The sequence below is a fragment of the Epinephelus lanceolatus genome, chromosome 10 (assembly GCF_041903045.1).
Source record: "Epinephelus lanceolatus isolate andai-2023 chromosome 10, ASM4190304v1, whole genome shotgun sequence".
NCBI lineage: Eukaryota > Metazoa > Chordata > Actinopteri > Perciformes > Serranidae > Epinephelus > Epinephelus lanceolatus.
Genome location: NC_135743.1, coordinates 29,337,851 through 29,365,176, shown reverse-complemented (window position 1 = coordinate 29,365,176; position 27,326 = coordinate 29,337,851). Strand labels below are relative to the sequence as shown.

Sequence of the window (27,326 nt, the reverse complement as noted above, 5' to 3'; positions counted from 1 at the left end):
TTAGTTTTAAAACTGAACTAAAAGTGTAACTTATCTACATTGTCTTTAAGGCCAGACTACAATATTACAGTGTTTTTAGTGAAAATGCATTCGTTTGCACATATGACTGGATAAATGACACTTTGATGTTACCGCACAAAATGGAGGCTTGGATTTTACTGCTGTTAAACGCAGTCCCCAGTAAGTCATTTAGTCAATACTGTCATGCTTTCGGCTTCCGAAGTAAGCTAGGCTAATCCATCAGGATGTGCATGGGTGGAAATCACTTCACACGACAAGGAATCTTCCATTTATGCACTTTACTTAACTTCGGCAGGTGAGCACTGAACATACAGCAATTTACATCAGTGAAGGCAACTCTGATGGGTTGCGGTCTCTAGCTCGGGTGCAGAACAGCAAGCTAGTGCTGTCCATGCAATGAGCTGCATGCACCGTTCAACCTTTACTTACTGACTCCTGCTAAAACTTGCTGTCTTCATATGTAATCTTGTCACATCAGCTAACCAATCAAAACGTTACATCTAGCAACCAGGAGATATTTGTAATGGAAGAGAGGGGGCACAAACTTAACTATTCTGAACGGCCCCACAATATGTTTGTCGTTTTCCGTGCTGGCATATGAGAAAAAGGTTTTCTTCACAGAATTCAAAGTAACACAGCATGACCAACTGATAGATATACAAATGGTCATTTTGTGGGTAAAGTGTTCCTTTAAGAGAGACTGAGGCAGTTGCTCAATAGCAAGTGATTTCTCCCTGACAGGTTGTTGCATCATCTCATTTGTATGGAAAACAAACATAAGTTCTACTGTCCTCCATCAGTCTTACAGCTACAAATGATTCGATTTATACATTAGTTGACCCTGATAATATTTATTTCCTCCAATGTTCGGTGTAGATCTACATAACCCTCATGGAGCGGTTTATTAACAACCATGTCAATGAAAATTAATTGACTTTTAAGTTGGTTTCTTTACTGTTACTTCCTTTCTGCCTCTAAACAATTTGTATGACACCATCAGACCAATGCATGTACAGTAAATGTTTCATTAGTAGTGTAAATGGATGTGGTAACTGGCTGCAGCCACAGGCAAAAGTTCTTGTATTTATGTGTCAGTGTTACAGATTATTAACTACTTTTCAGGACTTAAATGGTAAACCAAGGTGGTCACATGGTACGACATGAGACTAAATTTGAGGACAACATGCCACTTTAAATTCAACGCTCTGTCCTGATAAGCACACAATCACAAATAAAAACACCGGTAGCTGTGACGTTGTGAGGAGTGTACATTGCACAATTTGGGGTCAAATCTCATTGCACCAGAGTGACCTCCCTGGCACTGTTGTGTTTTTATCATTCTGAGCCTTGTTCAGATATTACGTAAGACCTTCTTCTGACTGACGGCAACAGGTGTACATTCAGCTTGTGTTATTGCAATTTAGACTGCTAACCAGTTTAAATCATAGAGATTAATAAAATATTTCAGAAGAGAGACATGCACTAAAGCCCACAGTACTGTCAGATGAAGCTCCACCTCAGGCTGAAATGACACCAGGCCCAGCGTTCACTTTATTTTTCATACTGCCTGTGATACTTCAGACGTGGATAAGCTTAAGTGATGAAAACACACCATGGGAGTCTGAAGTGCAAAAGGTCATCAGTCCTGAGTTGTGCGTGTACATGTCTGGATCAGGACAACAGGGGGCTCACACTGTGTCCCCTCAGTGTGTAAACACACACTTAAAGAGCAGACATTGCGCATCACACATACACACAATTACATACAAACACACGTCACTCATATTCACGGTGCCGCCACGCAACAAAGCATTCTTCCTGTGAGACTGGCACCGAGACATAAACTAAACACACATTATGCTGATTTCACCTCATCAGACATTCAGCATAAAGCAGGCCTTTTGTTCAAATTGATTGATCAGATACATAGTAGACTACCCAACATCTGAAAACAAAGTTAATACAAACCCCTGCTGATAGCCGGTGTCGCTGTGTCCATCACTCATAAGTCGGCCAGTCAAGACCAACAAAGCTGTGTAATATAAGCCGAGGCTGTGGGGGAATAGCTTTCACTAATGTGGCCTGCCTCGGGCTCTACATGTAAAACTGTTTTGGCAAATAAATACAAACTTACCAATGGGGTTGGGGAAGGCGTTACCAAAGCCAAAGCTAAATCAAATTATTTCTGCTGTATTATGTGGTGTGATCTTCTGGTAATTCTTGATTCAGAGGTTGTTTACGTCGGCTGTATGGTTTAAATGGTTTGGAACCATAACTCTGGCACATGCTCAAATGCACATACACACATACAGCAAAAATATCACTCACACCCACCCACACACAGAGACATCCACCCACTCGTACACACCCTTCACAGATTTGTAAGGCAGATTAAGATGACTGTGGAGTGAGCATGGATTGTGACCCACAAAAGAGCCTGTCATCGTCTGCAGGATTTACAACTCTTTGGCCAACGCAATGAAACTCACAATAACGCACTCTCTGACTTATTCCACTGGGAGAATTTGCTTCACTTTCACCCTGCACTGGTCAGTAAAATCCCTGGAAACCAGACCAATAAAGTGCAGCACTTTAGGTGTTATCTGGTCACACCTTTTCACCTGAGTGAAGAGATACTTAAAGTGTTTGTTATAATGAATGTGTACAGTTATGTCATTTCACTTTCTATCAGACCTTGCACACATGATGGCAAATGAGATCATTTAAAAGCAACGATTTTAACCAACACTTCTGACATCTGAGACTTCTCCACCAACATCTACACTGTTTATTTCCCTGTGATTTTGCAACTAATGTGGATATTTGCATCATTCACTTGATTCCGGGTGGAGGTGGAGGCGCACAATGACTAGTGTTTCAGGAATCAGGAATGCAGGTTAGCTTCAAGTTCTGTGAGAGTCATTTCGTGTGACCACAGTGATGAGTCAGGGTCATGAGCTACTGCCTGGAATAGTAGCTCATCTGTGGTGTGGCAAAAGAGAGACAGAGAGAGGTTACAATATATTTCATGAGGACAGCAGGATGACCACAGTGCTGGGAATGGCACAGAGTGATGCTTTCCAAAGCAAGGTTCATACTACCATCTGTCCAATCTAACTGCTACGTAAGAGGGGACAAAAAAAGGAAATTCTGATTATTAAACAGTGTTAAAACACAAGCAGCCAGTTGATTGCAAAATTATTTATTGAATCAAAAATTAGGGTAGACAAAAATAACTGTGCAACCTTTCCCCAAAAAAAAACAAACAAAAAAAAACAATGTGCACTTAAACCTTAAAAAGCAATAGCTTATAAAATGTTCACACTATCAGTGAAATAGCTCTCTTAAATCAAATCTTTCACGGCGATGATCTCTCTTTACTTTACAAAATATACAACTCTACAATGTGCTTTAGGCTACTGCGTGTAGATGAAGCCATCTAGCAGAAATGAAATAATCTCTTCTATTCAGAGAGAAAAAAACAAACGCTCTTAAGGTAAAACATACAACAGTAAAAACAGTTTTAACTGAGCATGAATTAAAATAAATCTATATAAAACTAGAACTCCCTTTACTCAGATTTATCTCACAATCCACAGCAGCAAGCATTTACACCTGATAGTATGCTCTAGGTTTTTCTTCATTCTACAGATTATTCAGCGTGGACACCCTCCTTTATCCATGATGATACCATTTAATGGTCCACTCTCCCTTTTAAACCACACTGTAAACTTCACCTACAGTGGAGCACAATGGAATGCAATGACACTTGCCTAAACTAAGACCATTGATAACCTAAATTGCTGCTTTCCCACTGCTTTCTTATGACTGCCATTACATACTGGTAGTGACTTGCTGATTAGTTAACTAATCTCTTTGCTCACAACATCCACTATTGATATACTTCAATAACAGTGCTTCAAAAATGTTGAAATGTCAAGGAAAAGTAAGGTTCAACTTAATTTCTCTATCGAACATCAAAGGCACAGTCCGTCATATTGCTACTGTACAAGTTTCTGCAGGGCACCGACCATGTGCGACAATGTCTTTAGATTTTAGCAGCACAAATAAAGGTTAGAAGCTAAAACAGGAGTATACTGAGCTGAAAGGCACGAGTCAGTCACTGACATCTTACTTCTCCTCAGACCCAAGAACTGTGGAAGTTGGCATTATGGACCAGCTCTGGATTAAAATACACTTTTACACACACACAAAAAAATCAAACAATCTATCTATTATTTTCTTATGCTTTTAGTTATCTTAATTTGTTAAGCAAATATTAAGTAGTAGTAAATCTGGAAACATTATCAGATCCAACTTATTGCACCCCGTATAGAATTTATACAACAAACATCATATACATAACACTGACTGAGCAACAGTATAAGGCATCCATAACTTAACTGTGGTAAAAAAAAAAATCTGATCAGAAAAGCATAAACCATTTAAATTTGCTTTCATTGGCACACTTTTTGTACAACGTTCCAGTTAAAACTACTGAATTCAAGTACAGATGGCAAGATATGTTTAGGAATGGAATATGTTATACAGATGCACATAAAGCTAGAGCTAGATCTGATATTATGAGTGGAGTTAACTGCAAACCTTTCACCTGTCACACCTATATGAGAAAGGTTTTTGGCTACTAAGAGAGCCACATTCCCCTTATTGTTTATCTAAATGGCATGTAGAAATCATTCTTTATACGCATTTTCTTCTTCCGAATTCGTGTCACACATCAGATTAAGTTCCCCAAAACTTCCAGATAGCATTCACTCAAAATGTGACTCAATCCAGTTCTCCAAATGTCTGCTGCAAAAGCAAAATGGCAAAAAAAAAAAGAAAAGAAAAAAAAGAAATTAATTAATGATAAAGATAATAAATGTATTCCTCGGTGCTGCCATGTAGGCTTCCCCTCCTACTGCTGAGGGAGTGTTGAGGAGGTTGCTTGGATTGTTCCCAGTCTGCCATTCACTTGGACTGTCTTTGTGGGCACAGCGACCTAGTTAAAAGAGACACAACATGTCATGTTTGTAATTCTCCCTTTTGGTAATGACAGGGGTAATAGTTCATGGCAAGCTGGAAAGAATATATCTGCGTCTGTGGTGTCTAACTGTTACTAGATACAGAAAAAATACCTAAACTACACTGATTTTATTAGTTAATTTTCTACCTCAAAACATAATTCATTCTTTGCTGGTCCTGTCTGACTAAAATGACAAATAATAATACAAAAATGTTTCTGACAACTCAAATTTTACACAGCTGCTGAACTGAAATTGAACTTTATCTTCATGAAAATATTCACACAGCAGTACAGTATGGCTGTCAGATGAATCCGTGAACGTGTTACAATCTGCAATTCATTTCCAGTTTCCCGGCTGCTGCACCACAGGAGAGCTTTGTTGTGCCAATGATTTCTTCCAACAATGCAAGATGTGAGAAACCAGACCAAAGATGTGAGAAGAAAGAGGACACTGGTTCAAATCTTGTGTTTTTTTCCCTGTTGCCGGCTATGGCTTTGTATACTCTTCTGTCTCTATGTATTTTCCTGTCTGTGACATTTTTTTTCTCCCTCCGTCTGTTCTTTGATAAGAGTCTCTCTGGGTGAAATTATGCCATCTTGTGTACCAAGACAAAAAATGAATAAATAAACAAAATCATTAAGATATGCATCACTTACTGTGCTAATGCTAAATTTTAAGTTGCATAGGCTGCCTTTGTTTCATTTTTTATTTCTTCATCAGTTATGTATTTTTCCCTTTTCTGCAGACAGAAAGATAAATATTTAAAAACCAGTAGCCTCTGATACAATTTCAGAACCCATCAGCTATCGTATGACAACAATAAAACATCTGGGGGCAGCAGTCAATATTTTGGAAAGCCCGGTGTAGCCAGCAAATATCCAAGCCTAGACTTCCTGTTCCTTGCGCTGTTTGTTTACAGTTTGAATAGCAGCTTAAAACAGGTCCAGACAACATTTTGGCTAATCTCTATAAAAAGATATCTACAAAGGATGTAGAATGTAGAGTTTGAAAAAAGCTAGTAAAAGCTAAATCGTTGTCAGATGATAGCCAATGAGTTGTGAGATTGCATTTCGGCCAACATGTTCCACCTCTTCTGCTCTCCACACAGACTATTTGCATGTAGGCAACATGTGACACGTGACATCAACACTACTCAGAATGTGGTAACCAGAATGTACTGTTGAGTACAGATTCTGCCTACTCTGATGTAATTTGATCCAACGGGATGTTTGTAATATTTAAGTGTAACTCTGTATCCTACAATGTTTTTTTATGAAGCAACTGTAGAACTGAAAATGCAAAGTAGATAAAGGATGTCGGAGAGTTCTTCAACAACTTTCACTCCGTGGTGTCAAGAGAAGCTGTGTTTTTCTGTGTTCGTACCTTTTTTAGCCTCTCAGCAGCAGATCCAGAGCGAATGGCCTCCAGCATAGCCTCCCTGGCCAAGGCAGGGTTCACAGGGGTGTTAGCACTTGGATATGCCACAGCGCTAGGCTTTCCCTGGGGCAAGGCAGGGAGAGGAGGTGGAGGTGCAATCGTGGGTGCTGGTGGCTGTGGTGGTGGTGGTGGTTGTTGGGTAAAGACAGGAGGTGAAGTGCAAGTCAAAGAGGGAGAGGGAGAGGAGGGAGGGCCTGCACCTTTCTCCTCCCCCAAAGACACCTTCCTGAACTTCTCAAGCTCATCAGCAGCCTCAGATTTGGTCTGTAGGACACAAAGAAGAGAAACAATAGTAACTCTAGACATATGAACACAGGCAGGAAATTAGCTGCTCTGACCAAATGTCAGCCTCTAACACATACAGATGTACTCTTGACTCTAAACAAATTACTTTCTGGTCTACTTTTTCTGCAGTTTATGTGCTTCACATTTGTCTGATTTTATCTTATGTATTTTTGTAACTCCATTGTGCAGAGTTATCTAGTTCTCTTTATTTATCCACTTTTTGAGAAGTTTTTTAGTCAGATTTAGTCATGCAGCATTCCAGAGATTCCACTTCTGGTAAGGAACCTCCAGAATAGAACCGCAGATGTTTCAGCTCCAGCAGCACGTTTTCTGCCCCTTTCATTCCACATGGGCTCTTACATGACAGCAAATCACAGCTCACAGTCCACACAGAGGGATGGAAAAAGACACCCATGATTGCATAACTTGGTTCATGCATTGCTCTGTGAGCTGCTAACTAAGAATGCTAACAGTTTAGATTTCACATATCCTATTAAACCTATTTCTTATGCCATACTTCTTATGCTAAGTGTAACTGCAGTAAGCACACGTGTTTCTTCTCTTTTATGTTCAACGAGAAAAAGAGTATACAGCCACACTAGCAGCTCTGTAAGGCTGTACTAAATGCATGACTACATGCTAACAATGACCAGGCTTACATGCTGATGTTGAGAAAGTATGTTAATGTCATGTCAGCATCTTGGTTTAGCATGTTAGCATGCTAACATTCAGTAATGAGAATGCCAATTGTCAAGGGGTTGCCAACAAGGATTCATCTTCTGGGGACTTTGCATATCTCAACCAAATTTTTATGGCAATCCATCCAATAGTTGTCAAGACAATTCTCATTAAACCAAAAATTTCAACCACATTATGGCACTATAAACTAGAATTACCACCTTGCGATTGTATGCCTCCATGAACCAGTTAAGTTGCACTTACAGTTTACACCCATGTCCATGAAAACATGGATGCTTCATAAACATCTTCCCCGGGCAGCACAAAAGATCTATACAATCATTTCAGTTTCAAGTGGGCACCTGAGATTAGTGTCACCAATTCTGACCAAATGTCTCGCCCTCTAAGTTATGTTGTTAAAAATGATGGCCAGAAAAGTGTTTTTGCAGAAAATTATGATGTCACAGTGAAGCTGACCTTTGACCTTTTGGATATAAGATGTCATCACTTTATTATTATTTCCTGTTGGACATTTGTTTGAAATTTTGTCACAATTGATGGAAGAATTGTTGAGTCATGGTCAAAAACATGTTTTGTGAGGTCACAGTGGCCTTGACCTTTAACCTTCGACCACCAAATCGGTACATTCTTGAGTCCAAGTGGACGTTTGTGCCAAAATTTGAGTGAACTCTCTCAAGGCCTTCTTGAGATATTAAGTTCACCAGAATAAGACAGACACAATGTCACAGTGACCTTGAACTTTGACCACAAAATTCGAATCAGTTCACCCTTGACTCAAAATAGACTTTTGTTCCAAGTTTAAAGAAATTCCCTCATGGCTTTCTTGAGATATTGCATTCATGAGAATGAGACAGATGCAAGGTCACAGTGACCTTGACCTTTGACCACCAGAATCTAATCAGTACATCACTGAGTCCAAGTGAAGTTTTCATGTCTGGGATTAGGATTCATTTTCTGGGGACCATGAATCTCTGTGTAAAATGAACTAGCTTTGCTAAGCATGTGTACTTGACTATTATTGTGGACACGTTCAAGAAGTCATTCTTGAATATGTCCATAATGACTGAATGAATCAGGGTCAAAGCAGATCGTATATTCTTTGTTCAAACAAAAATGAATCATCCTGTGATTTTTTTAGAGTTGTGTTAATCTTCCTTTATCTCCCACCCCCATCCCTTGACACTGACAGGCATGGGGTGATATTGCATGAGTACTGTAGTTCAAAGAGTATTTTACCTTCCTCAGCCTTCCACAGCTGCTCTGGGCTCTAATGGCAGCCAGAAGAGCAGATCTCTCATTCTCTTCCTCAACATAAGATGCTTTCTTCATGGTGCTGGGACCAGGAGTGGTTATCTAATAATGAAATAGAAAGGGGAATATCAATAAACCGTTCTCGCTGTCCAGCCAACGTCATTGACACTTAGCTGTAATTGCAGAATTAAGAATATAGTGTATTTCTGTTTCCTGTAGTGGGATAAATGCCAACCTACATATATATATATTTTTCCAGTTTTGCTGCTCTCCCTCTCATCTTTACATCAGTCCATCCATCCGTCCATGTACTGTATTATGTGTATCTCACCTTCTTGAGCCTGTCCCTGCCTCCACCTGTCTGGATTGCCTCCATCAGGTTGCTGTGCAGAGATGTGTCTTTCTCAACAGATCTAGAGATCACTGGTCTGAACTTTTTAACTGGCCCAAACAGTGTCACCGGCAGAGGCTCAGGGTTGACACCACTGTCTGACACTGTGACATAAGGTTGTGGTTTTGCATCAGGTGTTACATGGGTGGCTGCCTTGGTCACCTCCTTCGGGTTCTGAAGACAAGATGTAGAGTATTAAGTACACTGTAATTTACAGTAAAAACACTGCTGTAAAAATTCTGTTTTGAGAGACTTATAACACAAAACATTTGCAATACAGATTTTACTCACACTTGTCAGCCCTTGGGATACAGTCTTGGGGGTTGTGGGTGGTTTGGCAGATGAGTGTAGAGGATTGCTTTGTACAGGGCTGGGGCTTCTGAGCCGAATATGTTGGATATGATCGCTGTCATTATTGGCGATCACATTTTTTTGGGTGGGACCATTTGAGTGAATGTGCTTATTCTTGGCTGTCTCTGTTTCCAGTGTATTAGAGCTTCCTTTGGTGGATCCAGCACAACTTCCAAATCCTCCCCTGTCCGGTCTCGCTTCTCCAAAATTTCTCTGGATATCCGAGACATACTCTGGGAAGCTCATAGACCTCTTAGGACCAGGCGGGTTGGATTTAGAAGCAGAGTCATTCTCCTTATTATCTGACAAAGATGACAGGGAAGATTGGTGTGGATTCACTTTTATGGACCGACCTGATCTCTGGAAACCGAACGAAGCAGGGGAGTCATGCACATTAGGGATGGAGTTGGGTTTAGCTGAGGTCTTTGGGGCATATTTATTGATGGCAGACGCCACATATTGGCTTGAGGTTCGCCTGGATGGTTTGAGGAAGGACAAGTCTCTTTTCAGGTCTGGAAGAATAGGAGGAAGGGCAGGTTTATTACTTGGCTGTTGAATGTTTTTGGACACGGAAATTTTGCTCTCCACCTCCACCCGCTCTTCTTTTGCAACGTTGATGACTTTCACTGGTTCTTTAACTTCTTCTCTGACCATCTCTTTAGGCTGGGCTCTCTCTGCATGTTTATAAAAGGAAGGTTGTGTCGTTTTCAGGTCCTCAGTGTCACTGATCTTCAAAGCAGTTATTGAGATTGCAGTGTGAGTACTTTTCAGGCCATCTGTGCTCTCTTTAGCCTTATCAACGAGATCTTTGCTTTGGGGCACAGAACTTTCTTGTCTCTCATTTGAGCTCCAAAAAGCTTTGGCCTTTCCAAGAAGAGGAGACCCCTCACTGGATTTAACTCCAGGCTCTGATGAACCACCAATTTTGTTCTGGGAGATACCCCCTTTCACCATGTTTCCTTGATCATCAATCTTAATGGCACCAATAGTTAATTTGACAGCTGGTTCTTCCGTAGCATCATGAGCGACAGAGGGTTTGGGAGGGACCACAGTGAAAGTTTTCATACCGAAGCGTGATGTGACGTTACAAGTGATTTTACCATGTGAAGCATTCTGGCTGGAGTTATTCTGGTAAACTCTGTGCAACTCTTCATCTCTTTCTGAAGACACAGATCTTTGACTGGTTGGTGGAAGAACAGACTTCTTCTCTTGAAAAGACTGAGTGTTACTTTTTACAGGATCAGGTTTGATCTCAGTGCTCTTGCTGCGTTTCTGCATGTCAACATTAGATTTCACTGCTGATGTTGTTTTTTGTTTATCCTCTTTCACACTGTCGGTATCAGTGAGACTCTTTCCTTTGATTTTTGTCTCTAGCATCTTGTTATCCTTTTTATCACTTATTGACTTGTTTTCCTGTGACATCTTATGCTGCTCAGGCTGAGACTTATTCTTTGTACTGCTGCTTTTATTACTGTCAGCAGCTGTACAAGCATTGTTGTTTTTGTTCTGTGGCTCCAAACCGGACTGGCGACAAAAGCCTGGACCTGTGATAAGATGAGGTAGGAAAAAGTCAATTTAAAATATAACTAAAATACATAACTGTTTTTGTAAGTGTATTATATTGATACGACTGAGCCTGAACCAATAGACTGCAAAGGCACAAATGTCAACAACATCATCAAAAGTCTTAGCTTCTGTAAAATGGACTGGATGGAGGCATTTTATTGATCGTACCTTTGCTGCCAGCTGACTCAGTCCTGGTCACTGACTTTGTCTCATGTTCTACAGTGTGTCGCTCATATTCCTCTAGTACTTCATCTATGGCTGTGACTGGCACATCCATGTCCACTACAGACACCGGCACATCATTACTGTCTGTGGACATGGTATAGGTTGTCTCCTTCACTGAGACTATATCTATGTGATCTGGAAGTGGAACATATTAAGAGTTAATACACAATACTTTGAACACATCATAGTTTTAAGAAGGTTACTATGGCTATTACTTGTCAAAACTTACTGAGTTTGAAATAATCACTTGTGGACAGTGTGGTCAAGTTAAGTGTTTCAAACCTATTGAACATCAAACTGCCTATTTATAGGATTATTTCAGGTATCTGACAATTGACTGTGACCTATGCCACGGTCCCTCACCTGCAAGGTCGGCTTCAAAGTCTGCCAAAGTCTGATGGAGCTGGGCTGTGAGCTCTGGGTCATCTTCATAGCTGTCTTTTAACCTGCCTGACTTTGCCTGTAGGCTAATGTCATCATGCCTGAGGATGGTACATTAAAAACGTGTGTCAAAACATCATGTGCACACACACACACACACACACACACACACGCATTTAAAAACACACAAACACACACACACACACACACACACACACACACACACAGTCTCATGACATTTGTAATGCAAAAAATAGATTGGTGTGTAGGAACAGCCATAATACAGCACTCCCCATGACTCCATAATTCTTATAACAGTCATCCAGTCACCACCTAACAGCTGTTATGAACGGCTTATTTGATACTATTTGCTACATCCGGCACCCTTCCCGTTACTAATCTGCCCCAGAACCAGAAGGTTTAATTCAGTTCAGTAGTAGAAGAAAGAAAATAAATGTTAGTCTTTAAATATTTTGTGCTTGTTCAAAGTTGAATTTCATTTTTATTGGATCCAACTGGCTTCAATACACGTAGCTGTAAATATATTATTACCAAAATTTAAACTTCCTTCACTTTCTTCATTCTCATGACTTACTGGCATATTAGCCATAACAAATTACAACAAGAAGGCCAAACCAAATAGAATTTGTCTTCTTAGAAAGTTGGATTGGGCTTCTCCTCTACAATTCTGAGAAAACAGGGTTATACTGCTTTCCTGGAATACTGAGAAGCCAGCAGCAGGCTCTGGATTTATAAAGTTTCTTTGAGTAACAGCATCGATCTAGGATCCCTGGTCTGGGCACATTACCATACACATTTCACAACAACTTAAAAGGCGAAAAGTGATCTGGGGCAGCATTCATTTTCCACAAAAGTCTTTGAATAAGGGCCCAGAACTATAAACTATAACTATAAAATCCCGGCACTAAATATTGAGGGTGCCAGCTTGACTATTGCTCAGATATAACACATGGCGGGAACTGCTCTTGGTTATTATCGCTGGAACAGTTAAAAACTGCAGAAAGACTTCTATAGTCAGCTCAAACAGAGGTGGTTCACTATGCAGGTGAAAGAACAGGTGTGAAACTAAACTTGATAAGCAAATGCAAGAATCTAAGTAATATTTATCACGCAGGTGACAGCAAGGTAACTGACACACGTATTTTCTTGCCTGCCAGGAAACCATCATCTATTGAAATGGTTTCAAAAATAAAAGGTGACATCAATGGTAAAGCTTTGAGGCGGAAGATGAGTAGGAGCCTGCAGAAAACAAATACTGGGAAGCATGAAGACAAATATAGATGAATGAGTAAGGTAGACTCTGTGAGTCATTGGTATTCTCTTGAGGCCAATACAGATGTCAGAATGTGCCTCACCAGCTTTAATGAGACTTTCCATCATTTTAATGGCCAAATATCTCATATTAGGTAAATACAGATATACAGTGTATGCTTGTCACTTTTATTCTACTTTCCTCCTTTACTCTTGTTAACCCCTAATTCCATGCCTTGTCTTTCTATGACTTCCTCTCTACCTGTGTCTTGATCCCCAGGTGGCACATCCCTCATCGCTGTCACTGGAATTGTCCTGCCCTGGTCCCAGCGTTCTCTCTGCTCCGCCTCCATTACTTCCATCCAGAGATAAACTCCCATCTGGGGATGTGGGTTGGGTGTCAGATGGAGAGCTGACCATTCCTGAGTCCTCGCCCTCTGCCATGCCTTCAGAGGCAGCGTAGCCCTGGTCAGGCAGGCTGCTGCCACCACTGCTGCTGCCCAAGGACACAGTCTCCTCCTCGGGTGTTGCAGTTTCTGGTTTCTGGCAACTAGCTGTGGAGCTTTGCATAGAATGGAGCCAAGCTGGGAGAGGATTGAGATAAATCTTTACGTCAGTTTGAGTGTTCCTACTGTGCTTTAGTACAACTCCACATGCAAATCAAAGGCTTTCCAATGGCCTAAGGTTGTGTATGGTGAAACTAAGGGACTGAGAATGGGCTTGCATTGAAGTAGAAAATTACATTTGTGGAAATTTACATTCGTGCATTAACTTCAAAAAACTTTTAGGCCTAATTTCTTTTTCTCAAATCCACAAACCTTAAAAGACTCTTGATACCTGAGGAAAATACTGAGAAAAAAACAGCTTTAAAAATCATTAGGACACTTGTTTGAAAAGAAGCATGCAATCAAGCAAGAAGGGCAAGAGATGGAAGAAGAGGGGAGAAAAACAGAGGAAGTATTTATGTTAGTTTCAACATTCAATCTGACACCACACACACACACAAACCAGAAAACACAAGGCAAATATACAAACACAAGCCCAGAGCACAACCACTTGTGGCTTGATAAAACAGCTTAAATGATGTGTGGGTGGACTTACTGTAAACAAACCCTTTTAATTAGATTTTTACAGTACTGTTTTAGATTCCAGTGAAAGATAGTATTGCTTCATACCCTCTCATCTCTTTAGTACAGTCATGCTCTGGTCAGTCCTGTGGGTTTTGGAGAACTTATTTAGTCTGTTACTGATCCCATTGAACTCTAGGCCAAGAGAATTAAAATCAATGTACCATTTGTTTGGTTTTCAGCAGCTCAGCCAGCATGCACAGCACTGGGAACTCAACAGAGGATTCTTTAAAATGACTTTAACAGTGAGTGACCTTGTTTGTAATACCAGGTGTCTGAGTGTGTGCATAAATTTGGGCATGCATTGTGCTGCAATATTCCTTTCTATGTGTGTGTGCGTGTGTGCGTGTGTGTGTGTACTAGGCCTGTCAGTTTTGGGCCTGGTCCTAATGGTGTGGAGAGAACAGTCAGTTCCAGGAGATGTGGTGATGACTCACAGGGCTGTCCTCCCAGCTCCTTCCCAGCAACAGCTTAGTCATGCCAGCTCCAGCCACAATCAGCACACACACACACACATGCACAGACAAGTGCACGTATACACACACTGTATTGTACTCTCATATGTTTACACACGTATATGCTCGCATTACAAACACACCAGTAAACATCCTCACACATACTTCTAAAACTTCCGCCTCAGTATGACCACAGGCACATGCTTCAGTTAAAGCCAAACAAAAGGTGTCCCATGCAAATCAATACTGTGACGTGTTACTTGTCAAAGTCCAACCATGGCAAGCCATGCACAATCCCAAAACCGAAGTCCTTGACTGCCGATCTAGTCTTAAACTGTTTAATTGAAAAATGGCTTTCAAACATATATTCTGTTTTTCAATCACAACACAGATTGCCTTTACAGATAAGTGTGTGTTCATTATCACAGCTCTACAGGCCCAGTGAATACACATCTCCTTACTAGGCTACACATTTGTACCATAACTCAATGGCATAGCACAGAGGACAAATCATACTTCACATAAATAAATTGATTAGAATCTGTGACATTACAGTAGTTGTGTTCATATGGTAACAGAACATGTGACAAACACAAGGGCTCCACTCCCTTAACACAGTCGGCACACAAAAAGAGCATTATGAGCAATATGTATCTAATAATATGGTGCTCAAACAGTAAACAAGTTGTTTTGTGATATAGTCACATTTTCAGTCACAGATCTAAATTAAAAACTCTGAATGCAAACAACGAACCCATTTTTCACACAGGAAGTAACCAAAGAAGAGTAGGTTTGGATCCCTACCCATCATTTAAAAACAAACTGAAGCAGTCACGCAGCTATAAGCCTCCACAATACATCGTTCCTAAACATTTTCCCTTTCAAAATTCCATACTTTTCAAGACTCAAATGTCTTAGAAGATTTTTCAGACCATATTTGACATCTGATGACAGAATAACCCTTGGAAAACTTGCAATTACGTGCTGTGGCCATTCAGTCCACACTCCTATGGAGAAGACTGGATGACTTTCCTCTGTCAGACATGTCTGCTCAAAGAGGAAATGAATTAACCAGTGCTTCCTGTACTTGTAATATTTTCCCTGTTTAATAAATATTCTTATATTTTGATCCCCCATATTCTTTTTCAATTTTATAACTGAAAATAAGTTGAAAAAAGTTGAATAATTTAAGTTTCAAGGCATCTGTGCAGCCTGGTTTATTCATTACATCCATGGAAACGATGATGAACGCATAAATGTTCAGTCAAGCTCAATGTTTGCTTATTTGTGATGCTTTATATTAATGCAATTCAGAGATAGTGCCGCATTTTCCTTCAAACTAAGTTAGTCACAGCTCTCTGGATTTGGTAAGTTATAAAGCACTCTGAGTAGAGCTGGTTTATGGGTTGTGATGTACAGGCTTAGAGGCAGCTCTGCGTAGAAGTCTTCAGTCCATACTTCCAGCCTTGCTTTTGACAACATCAAACTTGCTCTGATCCGCAATCTTTCACAGAGTGGTCAACATTTTCACTGCGCTGGCTGCCTGCTCCAATCACCATGACAAACACTGCTTGTGTGACCAATTTAATTTTAGAACTCCTGAATTATATATTTTTGAAAACAATAATGGCAATAGTCTGGAAATACCAATATTTTTCCACACTCCCTATTCTTTTCTCCATACTTCTCCAGACCTGGAAACTACTAAAATCAAACTCCATACTTTTACAACAGTTCAGTTTGTAGTATCATGCTCTTTCCTAAGTAGACTGTTATGAGCTCTCCTCTCGAAGAGGTCTTTAATTTCATACACTTATCTTTAAAATACATGAGGCACCACTACCTAAAAGCAACATGTCATTGACAGATCACCCTTTCCACAATATTGCCAAAGGCAGCATGCATTCAGGTCTCAGATTTCCAAACCAAGCCACAACACCGAGCACAGAGAGAGAAACATACGCTGTCCAACTATTGATCTGCAGATATCGCATCACCAAAATATTGGCTGATAGATATCGCATGCCTTGCCTCATAGCCTCATTTGAGTGTGTCACTCATCAATCATGCTGTAACTGATACGTCGAGGGTTTAGCTCATCCGTCATTGTATAGTCTTCTGACCACATTCTGTGTCCACTTTTAACTCAGCTCTGAGCTCATGCATAATCGATAACAACCAGCGGATCACGTTGAAATACAAAACCACCAACAGTATATACATACATTTGTTTAAAAAAAAAAGAAGAAAAAAATCATTGCAAAGTTTTAAGGGTGAAACTGGAGAGCACTACTTGCTTTCACTTGCAGCATTTCGTGTCCTCACCAGAATCAAATCCAAACCATCAGACAGATGCAATTAGGGTGCTGTAAAGTGGCTTCTGTGAGGCTCTGTGACGCCAAGTGAAAGCAAGTAAGAGATATGAGACGATTAAATACATGACAGCAATGAGACCATGACAACATATACAAGAGTACAGAAGAAACAGTGGAAAATATCTTAAAAGAATAAGAGGAGGGTGGTGAACATCACAAGGAGGTCCAGCAGGAATAAGAAGGGCCGAGAAGAAGCAAAGGGAACTGATTGAATTGGATTGTCGGATGATGGGAGGGTCAAGCCAGAGAGAGACTTCAGGAGTGTTTCGAGCGCAGACGCACAGGCCCGCAGCAGTACACTATAAAGCAGGGTGCGGGGTGGGGGAGTAAAGAACAGAACAGATGAGATTTGAGATGGATAGATCATGAACATTGCACTTGGCTGGGAAGGCGATGAAAACAGCATCCAGGAGAAAAATCTAAAGTAACGACAGAAACCGAGGACAACAACCAGTGAAATGAAAAGGATGCAGAGAACATACAGAAACATGAGGTGGCTTAAATACGGTTCAGCATCACTTAACCATGCCATCCATTATCTAATATACTCCCATGTACTGTAGAAATGCAACAAAAAGCCACTCCAGCTGATTGGTCTTGACCCCAGCCCTGACCTTCTGGACCCAGAAGAAATAACAGGGCTTATGGGCTGACATTTATAGATATGAAGCACCTTGACCTCACATGGACCCAGTATCACTTAACAACTCAGCTGCCCGGGTTGCTGATGGAGTGATGGAAAGAACGTGAGGACAGAGTGCAGTATTCACATACACACACACAAGCAGCCAAAAAGATTAGGCAGGAAAGAGTTGTTGCAGATACAAAGTCTAAATTGGGACAAATGGAATAAAGGTTAGAAAATCAGGAGAGCAGCTTCCCTGAAAGAAAAGAAGTGAAAAGAGCCAAGGAAAAGGAGAGGCCATCCATCTGGAACCTACACTGGGGAGCTGCTTCCTCCACCTCTGTAGGACTCTGCGGGGAGATGCTTTCTGTGGGCTCAATGGGAGGGGAGGACAAGGTAGGGGGTGAGACATGCTGCGGAGGCTCCTGGGCAGGGGAGCGACGAGGTTTGGGTGGCACTGGTCGATCAGCAGTTCCTGAGGAAGAAACAGCATGCAGGCAGGGGAGGCACTGATTGTCATGTTTGTAATAAAAATGACAGAAACATCTTACATGCAAACTTCTTGTCAAATTGAAAGTAGCACAGAAAACATTATGTAATCACCAAGATCTTTATTTTTCACTTATTTTTGGTATCTGTATTTTTGAGCTACACTTCTTAGAAACTGCTTGTTATTCAAACAGTGGTTTCTTTATTCTCGGACTTTCTGGTGATGGAGTTTGAGTTTCTGTGAGCTGAACTCCTTCCTTGTCTGCTGAGCCATGGAGGTTATCACGCTTACAGTTCTGTGAGCTACTCTTGTGTTTACAGTACATTCATTTGGAAGTTTTTAGCATTGCTCCTGTGGAATTTCACAATTTACTTGGCTACTGTACGCTGTGGAGTGCCAAACCTTGGCAACAAAGGTCTGTAGAGTATCAGCTGAAGTTTTACTAATGAAGTGACAGCAACAACAGGTTCGTAGCTACATTTTGGTTTAGATAAAAAACTCCTGCAAAAACTTAATAATAAATGTGTGCCCAGAGAAGAATTGTTGTTTCACTTCTTAGCTGCATTCTCATGCCACTGTGGCTTTCAGTATGTCTACCTACACATTTTAAAATCTGTCTGATACAGGGTAACTTCAATATTTTTCAACCTGAACCCTGTTTACATGTTGTTGCGTCTAAGTGACTAATGTCAACAACAATCTTTTTAAAAACTATTCCAGTATAGTGACATAGTATAGTGGGTTAGTTTTGCCACTTACAGGCTCAGATTGATGTTCTAAATGTCTGACGACATATAGGATCACTACAGAGATGGACTCTTTTTGTTAAAGAGTAAGATCTTTTTTATTAGACCAGAAACAGCCCCCAAGTCAGTAGAGCCAAACACATACAACACATTTCATTCAAAGTCAACAGAAACAAAATAAAACTCACAAACAACTGTCTTGGTTTGTCGTTCTGCTGTTCCTACAATCACCAGCTCTGGTTTGGTTGAAACCCTTAATTCACCCCATTAAATGTAAATGTATGCTGGCTCTTAATACGCTAAAATTGCAGATTATTTAAAAGGAATCTGGTGGCTTTAGCGACAGCAATTTCAGGTCTATTTCTGGTTAAATAAACACAATCTTACTCTTTAACAAAAAGGTCTATCTCTGTAGGGATCTTTTCCATATTGTTGTCAGACACTTTTAATGACAATCTGAGTCTGTCAGTGGTAAAACAAGCACTTTTAGTGGGTATACAGTGTTTTCCACAGAATGAGTGTTTCAGGGGGAAGAGGCAACAGCAAACTTTCGTTTTTTCTTTAAATTCCTCTGTGTCCCTTTGTATCATTATGTGTCCTGTATCTAAGTCTAAGGTTTTTGTGGGTCTGTGAACGCAGCATAGGCAGAGCTCTCCATAAGTTCAGCTTGTGGCTCACAAGGTGGATCCACTGATCAGATCAGAATGATGGATGAGAGGAGCAACTGCTGCAGAGGCAGGCTTTTAGACCCAGCAGAATGTACGGTTAAGTCCAGCTCCAAAAATAGAAAATGTATTTGTGGCGGCAGATGTTTTAATCTTGGCGGGCTGCCACAAATAAATAAATGTTTAGAAAACCCTTATGTACATTGAGGGTGTATATTAAGTGGTTACATTGCAGCGTGTTTTGCGGCTGCCATGTGCAGCCCTCTCACTAAATTCTGGACCAATTAGAAAACTGTCATTCCCATTGGTCACTTAGACACAAAAATATGGGAAAACTGGGTTCAGAAGGAAAAATACTTAAGTTACACTTTAAGACTGAAGCTTCATCAGACATAACTGCCAGATTACTGCCTGGCTAGGTTTGCCCAGTTTTCAAAAACGCAAAATAAAAAAGCTTTCGTGAACTTGTGTTGTGAGGGACAGAAAACCTACAGGTGATGTTACATATGATTATTACTTAAAGGTTAAACCCAAAATGTGTTTAAGTGTTACAAAGCAGTCCCGCACCCTAACATTTCCTCCCTGTTTTCATACTAAAATTGGTACCAACTGACTAGATTAAAAAAAGCAACGTGGCTGCTAATGTAAGAAGGGGCAGTAAGACAGGAAGTGAAGAGATGTGCAATATATGCAGACTATGATACACAAAGCACCAGAGACGGGTGACGCTAACAGAAGTGTGGACTGATTAATGGGATAAAGTCAATCTGGATAACATATTGGATTATAGGGGCAAAACCACAATTACTGTAAAACAGCACTGTTGAAATATAGCTACCTAAACGTCCTTATAAGACCAGTGATGCATCAGCGCGCTGTGTCTTAGTCAGCAGGTGCTGTCAATGTGCTACTTTATGTGTTTACCCTGCTGTCGACAATAGGAGGGAAGTGAAACAGCATGGAGGGCTAAGATGATAAACAACACCATCATAACCTTGACAGCTTCTGGAGTACACACACACTTAAACGCACACACAGTTGATTCCTCCTCTCCTATCCATGAAACCCTAAAACTACCCTGATGCTAATCCTCCAACAATTTGATTGACAGTTTCTTTTTCTATCAGGCATTTCACATAAACAAAGACCAAAATGAGCACAAAGACACACATTGCACTAAATGCTTTCACTAAATAACAGTATGATGTATGTGTACACTGTCTCAAAAACACATGTACAATATGACTTTATCAATATTAACCAGTGGAGGTTGTTCTGACTACACTTAACCACTAATTCACATTTTCCCCTGACTTCTCTGCTTCAAGCTGAAGCTGTAGTACGAAGAATATTTATTCTACAGATGAGTCTTTTTAAGTGGCATGTTTAGCTTCTACAGTAATTCTATATTAGTTTCCCTTTTAGTGTATTGGTGTGAGCTCCACCTTTGTTTATTTAGAATTAGAGATCCTTATTATGACAAAGCCTCCCAATGCAAACGACTTACAGTTTACAGTTTGATACACACATTAATTTTGCTATAATGACCGGCTAAATGAAACCTATATATATATATGAAAGACTTAATCAAACCTTATACGTGTACTGTGTACATTTCTATCCATGCTTATACAAGTATAAGGGCACCACTCTATACTGTATGTGCAGGGTGTAGTCATCACATGTGCCCTCACATGTGTACCAGCTATTTACTCACTGCTACTCGCATGTACTGTTTATGTATAACAAAGTGCAGTTGTCAGGCTTAACCAAAGAACATCTAGTTTGTAGTTGCTGCATGTGAAAGTTGAAGATGACGTCCTGTGTAGGATAAAAAGGGGTCAGTTAGAGAGAAACTGGCTTTCGGAATAAAACCACTTTTTACCACAAACACACATTTAAACTCGGTGAATACTTTCGAACAAATTGTTAAGTCAAAGCAAAAGAGAAGAGAGAAGGTGTTGCACTGTCAGCAGTGTCAGCAGAAAGAAAAAAGAGAAGAAGCTAGGTCTATAAATTTATTAATGAACCTTGTGCTGTCTGTTCTATCCTGACTAATGCAATAACCTCCTCATACTTCAACCTTTCTCTTGCTTTCATCCGCCCGTCCATCATTCTCCTCTCCTTAAACCCCTCTAGTCCCCTTGTCTCTACCTTGCTACACTGTCATCCCGCTGCCAAAACCTTCCCATGCTCCTTTCTCTGAACTCCATTCTGGTACCCTCACCTCTCTCATCCCTATTTCAGAGGTCTGCGGCTCTCTCATCTCTGCCCCTGTCAGACACGACAGCCCTCCGCTGCAATCTCACTTTGCTACAGAAAAAGATCTAGGTTATATAAAGATCAATACAAGGCCAGCTAAAGTTCAAGTAGATCCGGTTTAAATCTATGATGGCTCTGTCTGTCTTTGTATCTGCCAGCTTTGAAGGTTTGTGTGAGTGGCTGCATGCGTATCAGGGTGAGAGAAATAAAGAGGGGGATTGAGAAAGAGAGAAAAAAGAGAGAAAGATAAGAAGAAAGTGAGGAATTGATAAGTGTAGGCAAGAGACAAGGACTGTATTGTCTCATAGGCTATGATGAAAACCAGCTCCACTAGTTCCTGTACTTCAGCCGTGACGCACACGCACACACGTACACACACACACACACACACACACACACACACACACACACACACACACACACAGTCTTTCACCAGGTTATGTACGTCATTCTTGACAGTTGAAGTTTCAGACGTGTGACAGTTCAGTTCTCCAGGGCAGAAACTGCTTTACTGCTTTTGAGGGAGAAAATGTCTACAGGCAATTTCAAACCGTCTCCCATCTTTGACATGCAGAGAGTGTTTACCATCACTGTGATCAGTCAAGTTAATTTATCTCTAAAAACTGTGTCACGTGCTAGTTTTTAAGTGTCTGTTATGTCATTGTATAGATATTTACCCATTGCGCTGTGTCTGTTGTTCTCAACTTCATCCAGTTTCAGATTTAGGGCCGACTCAGTCTCCGACCTGGAGCTGCCGGCCGAGGTCACCTCTTGATTTGATGTGGCAGCCGTGCTGCTAGCCTTTTCCGATTCCTCCACCCTGCTGCTTTTCGTAGCAGCCTGAACCTGCACAGACCCACTAGCTGTGCTGCTGGTGAGGGTGCTGCAGTAGGACACGGCCTGGTCTTGGTCAGCGTCTGAGTCGTCGAGGCCATGGCTCAGATCAGAGCTGGAATCCTGGACAGCCATGCTGTCGGTGGTGCTGCTGCTTGGGGTTGGGGAGCTGGGGGTTGGGGTGGCAGTGCTCACAGGTGCAGGTTGTACTGCTGTTTTTAACGGGACTGGTTTTACTGTTTCCATTACCACAATCGCAGCAGGGACGGTATTTGATGGTGCCACCTTGCTGCGGGAGGCTGGGGTAGGTATTTCAGTAGCGTGGATGTCAGGGGTGGGAGCGGCAGAGATTGACGTGTGGTCAGAGCCTGCAGTAATGGAATCTGGAGTAGGTGGAGGGGCTGGAGCCTTCCTTTTCCTCTGCTGGCTTTCTGAGCCAAGGCCCATCTGATAGAAAATAAGTAAAAGAAAATGAGAGAGACAGTAGAAAGTTAATTTATGTGAGCACCTTGTGCATATATGTGTGTGTGTGTGTGTGTGTGTGTGTGTGTGTGTGTGTGTGTGAGAGTGTGTGTGGTCTAACCATAAATCAGTCTGTCTACCAGAACTGAAGTAGAGTTTACCACTGAGTAATTAAATCAAGTGGAGTTCTGGCAGGCGTCTGAGTCTTCAAATCCATCAGAGTGCCAACATTCCTTTTAAATTATCCTACAAGATATATAAGGTCTGGCAGTGATGCAGCTGATTTGATGCAATAGATTGTGGCACTAAATATTGATACAGTATGTGTGTTTTACTGTGTTGTTTCTCATAACATTTCAAGGGGACATTCAACCATGATTCAAATGTAATGCTGTCTTGTTGAATTACTCTTAACACAAAACCGTTGATCACTTCAGGGGGTGAAGTGACAGCTCGGCTATTAGCAAAATGATGTAATTTCTTCTGTGTGTGTGCAAACACAAAACAAAACCATTTAGTAACTCTGTCTCATCATGTTGCTCCCAGATCTCCAACATTGTCAATTCAGTTCAGACACAAATATTGGTAAGGTACAACCTGAACCACTTAGCAAGAAGTCAGTGATAGGGGAAAAAGTGAAATGACATCAACTGACATTCAGCTCAGTGGGAACAACTGGCTCAACGGAAACCTGTTGACTGTTTTCTGTTTTTCATAATGACTGTGATGGAAAATGAAACATAAAATCAGACTGTTTGGGGAGATTTATTTGAGATAGAAGCTTGCCGGAGAGCAAGAAAGAGAAATTAAAAAAGGCAAAGATAGACTAAAACTATGAATCATCAAGAAACTAACAAGTGGGAAATAATCTGTCTTACTCCATAGGGAGATGAGACCATTCACACCCGCCTCTGCAAGTTGATCTCACTCACTGTGAAGTCAGTTTTCTAAGAATCAATTTATTAGTGCTATGGGCATGTTTCAACAGCATAGATGTCCTTATTTCTAAGAAATTGCAGTTACTGCTGCTGAGTTCAACTTTTCTTCACTCTGAAAGAACATGCCCCGAGCTGCATGTAGCGTTGCATCATGCAGCAGGACAAGAGAGAGATCAGGCCACCTTGCCTTTCTGCAGGCAAACTGGGTTCATGCATGTGAACTCAATGAACTCGCTGCATGGCATGCTATGGAAATCCAAATGGGCCCCCAACTGGTTGTCTTTCTCCTCCTTGGTCTCCCACTTGTCTCCCTCTCTGGCATTCATACATACATACAATACAGACATATCAGTGGATGTGGGCCAAAGTTGAAGCTGAAATGGATGACTGACTTGCCTATGAAGATGAATGTGTGTGTGTGTGTGTGTGCATGTGTGTGTGTATGTTTATGTGTGTGTTCCCTGCAGAGTGAAACATAAGACTGCAGCCAAGCCCTGCTAAGAAAGGAAGAGAGCTGTGGCTTCAACACACACATGCGCACACACTTTTCTATGTGACTGTAGGAGCACATACGCTCTCTGGCATATGCACACAAGTGCGCGCACACACGAGAAGGAACAGTATATCTCGTATCTCAGGCTGAGCCGGGGTGTATGGATTAGGGAGTTGTTAAGGGTTGCAGGGTTAAGTGTGTGCTGCTCTCATGGTCTTATTGGCGCCATGACTGGGAACGCAGCATGTACTTAAGATTGTTAGAAGCTGAAGCCAAGTCTCAAGACTGTATTATACCACATTCAAGGTCACACTATACATTAAGTTAAGCTGACTATGTAACATGATTATGCATACACTGTGTTTATGTGTGTTGTTTACAGATTTTACATTTACAGCTGTTTTCTTTTCCAAACTTATGTTACAGAAAGGAGAATAGCTGTAGGCTCTGTCATCGGGAAAGATGTTTGTTGTTTCTCAACAGCATGTACTGCTCCAAGCCAGAGGCAGGATCGAGCAACTGCTGCTCATGTCTCAAGTAAACCTTTTGTCATGACATCACAAGTCAAGTCACAACAAAGCAAAGGATAACCAAAGTGTCAAGTGGATTCTCAAGTCCTGACACCCAAAGTAGAGTCACGTCATGTTGCATCAGATCACAAGCAGAAACAATGTCAAATGAAATCAACGTATATCTACATTATACTGCGAAAGACACAGTATAATTATTTAAGATGGTGCAGTGATAAACTGGTAAATACACAGAGATGCCAAACAGTTCTTTCCATTCCAAGTTACTGGTTTTGCAATTTATTAATCATATGGTGGATTTGATTCGTCAGGCTATTGAGATATTATTGAGTTGCCAGATTCATGGGTCTTCTTCTGGTGTATTAAATATCTACAGGGCTCAAATGAGCTGAGACATTCCTCACTGTTTATCGTAATATGCTCTTACTACAAGAAAGACAGTCAACAAGTCACCAGAAGTCCATTTATTTCTGCTGGTAAACAAGGATGTAGGGACGTCATCAGCCACCATCTGATTATCTGACGTCTTTGTTTCCATGGCAGTGTGATTTTGTTTGTTCTGTATGAACTCCACTAACGAGAGCAAAATTAAGAACTTGATGACAGCGATTCAAAGCTTTCCTGTTGTTTTCAAATGTTTTTGTCTCATAAATGGTGTTTGGACTGAAGAATGCTTAGATCTATTATTGAGAGGGATAAGCTCTGCAGTAAAAATGCTGTAGTGTTGTTTATTTTTTCATTTTCAAAATGCAGTGGAGAGAATAAACCACATAAATTGCACACTCTCCCCGGTCAATTTAACATGGAGCCCAGAGTCTCTTCCACCAACCACAACTAGTCAGGACTTAGCATAACACCAATTAATGTGCATGTCCTGAACAAGCAGTTATCTATCATCATGCGTCTTTGCCTTAACACATTATCATTTTTCTCCTCTTATTCGGTTTTGTATAGGCTCGGATTAAGGAATGCCTGAGAAACAAACAACATATGCAGACATGGGTATGTTTTAAAGGGAATGCACCTTTACACAAAAGCACACAGAAGGCCATGCAAGGACAGTCTGGTGTGTCCATTAAATTTTCCACTCCATGGTTTGAGAGGCGAAGGGCCCCATGTTGGAGCATGTTGATCAGATAGGGCCACCCATGGAGGCTTCAACCTGGTGGCGTGACCATTCATCAGTTGTTTTGAAGGACTCTTGATGGGTGAGGGGCTTTGTTACAGGGCAACATTACAACGCTAATGTGGAATGTGACATAGAGTATGTGTGTGTCTGTGTGTGTGTTTGGGAGGGGGTTGCACTGTATATGTGTGTGCTTGTGCATGTCTTCATACATGCATGTGTATGTGTGCGGATGTATGTGTATGTATGCGTGTCAGGGATAATAATAGCGGCTGAACTGTCTCAGCACTGAGGGCACAGAGGTCAACATACTAACAGTCGGCTGGAAGACAGTTAGCGTGTTGTAGGGTTATTGTGTGTCTGTGTCTGTGTGTGTTATAATGAACATGTGTGGGCGTGTGGGTTGTCTGATGAAAAAAGTGTTATGCTAAAAGTCTTGTATGGAGGGGGTGTGTGGAAGAGGCTAGCTGAGGATAAGGAGACACATGGGTGACCCAGTTCTATTGTCGTCTACTTTGTCCTACTAACCCACTGAAATATAATGTTTTCTTTCCCTTTTCCCTCCATTTACAGTGATGTTCATATACATATTTAGTTTTAGGTAAGGTATTTTTTCTTGACAAATGACTTAAATGATTTATCAACCATCAAACCAAAGCAACATTTTTGTGCCGTGTAACAAAGGGTATTATGCAGATTGCTTTCTTATTATAATCCTCAACACATCAGTGATTACCTCTTTAAAACTGCAATACATCCTGATTATCAGTTTGCTGTAAAGCCCCACGTTTAGAGGAATCCCAACACACACACACACACACACACACACACACAAAGATACAGCCACAAACAGTTGACACACGCATACATTCACTACATTTGTTTGTCCCATCTGTCCTGGCTGGTTTCATACACAAGATGTTTTGACAGCTTCAAGTGCAAACAGATCCTGTCCTACATTGGCAGCATGGCAAGGTGACGTGTTCCTCTATTCCAGGCCTCTATCTCATGCTTTCACAATCCTCAAGGTCAGTGTGTAAGAATAGAAAGCTTGTCTTGTCTACCTAGAGTACACTTCAGTCAACACAACCACAAGATCAAGCAAACATACAGTACACAGGACATGTCCTGCATTAACAGTAACAGATTTTAAGTTGTTAGTAGGCATCTATAGGACAAAGGCAAAATGAATAGCAGTATCACAGTAAATTAGGTAAATAAAAAGATTATGCATTATGTTTAATTAATTACTGTGTGTCAAAAGCTACCTTTTCCATCGCATTAGAGAATAC

General features: G+C 40.9%; 1 protein-coding gene across 8 annotated transcripts in view; it reads right to left on the bottom strand.

Annotated features, from left to right (window-relative positions):
* Window positions 1–3,207: 3,207 nt before the first annotated feature.
* The window catches only part of cobl (cordon-bleu WH2 repeat protein), a 70,293-nt gene continuing 46,174 nt past the window's right edge, over window positions 3,208–27,326 (bottom strand). For 6 of the 8 annotated variants that reach the window (XM_033639864.2, XM_033639866.2, XM_078171914.1 and 3 more), the window contains 10 exons: window positions 22,329–22,932; window positions 17,805–17,963; window positions 13,169–13,490; window positions 11,617–11,735; window positions 11,197–11,388; window positions 9,403–11,006; window positions 9,052–9,285; window positions 8,706–8,822; window positions 6,432–6,749; window positions 3,208–5,023 (listed from right to left, as the gene is read on the bottom strand). In XM_033639864.2, the coding sequence (XP_033495755.1) occupies window positions 4,940–5,023; window positions 6,432–6,749; window positions 8,706–8,822; window positions 9,052–9,285; window positions 9,403–11,006; window positions 11,197–11,388; window positions 11,617–11,735; window positions 13,169–13,490; window positions 17,805–17,963; window positions 22,329–22,932 (3,753 nt within the window). In that variant the 3' untranslated portion in view covers window positions 3,208–4,939. Of the gene's footprint in view, window positions 5,024–5,704; window positions 5,788–6,431; window positions 6,750–8,705; window positions 8,823–9,051; window positions 9,286–9,402; window positions 11,007–11,196; window positions 11,389–11,616; window positions 11,736–13,168; window positions 13,491–17,804; window positions 17,964–22,328; window positions 22,933–27,326 lie in introns of all 8 variants that reach the window. The other 2 variants (XM_078171912.1, XM_033639867.2) reach the window with 2 other exon arrangements.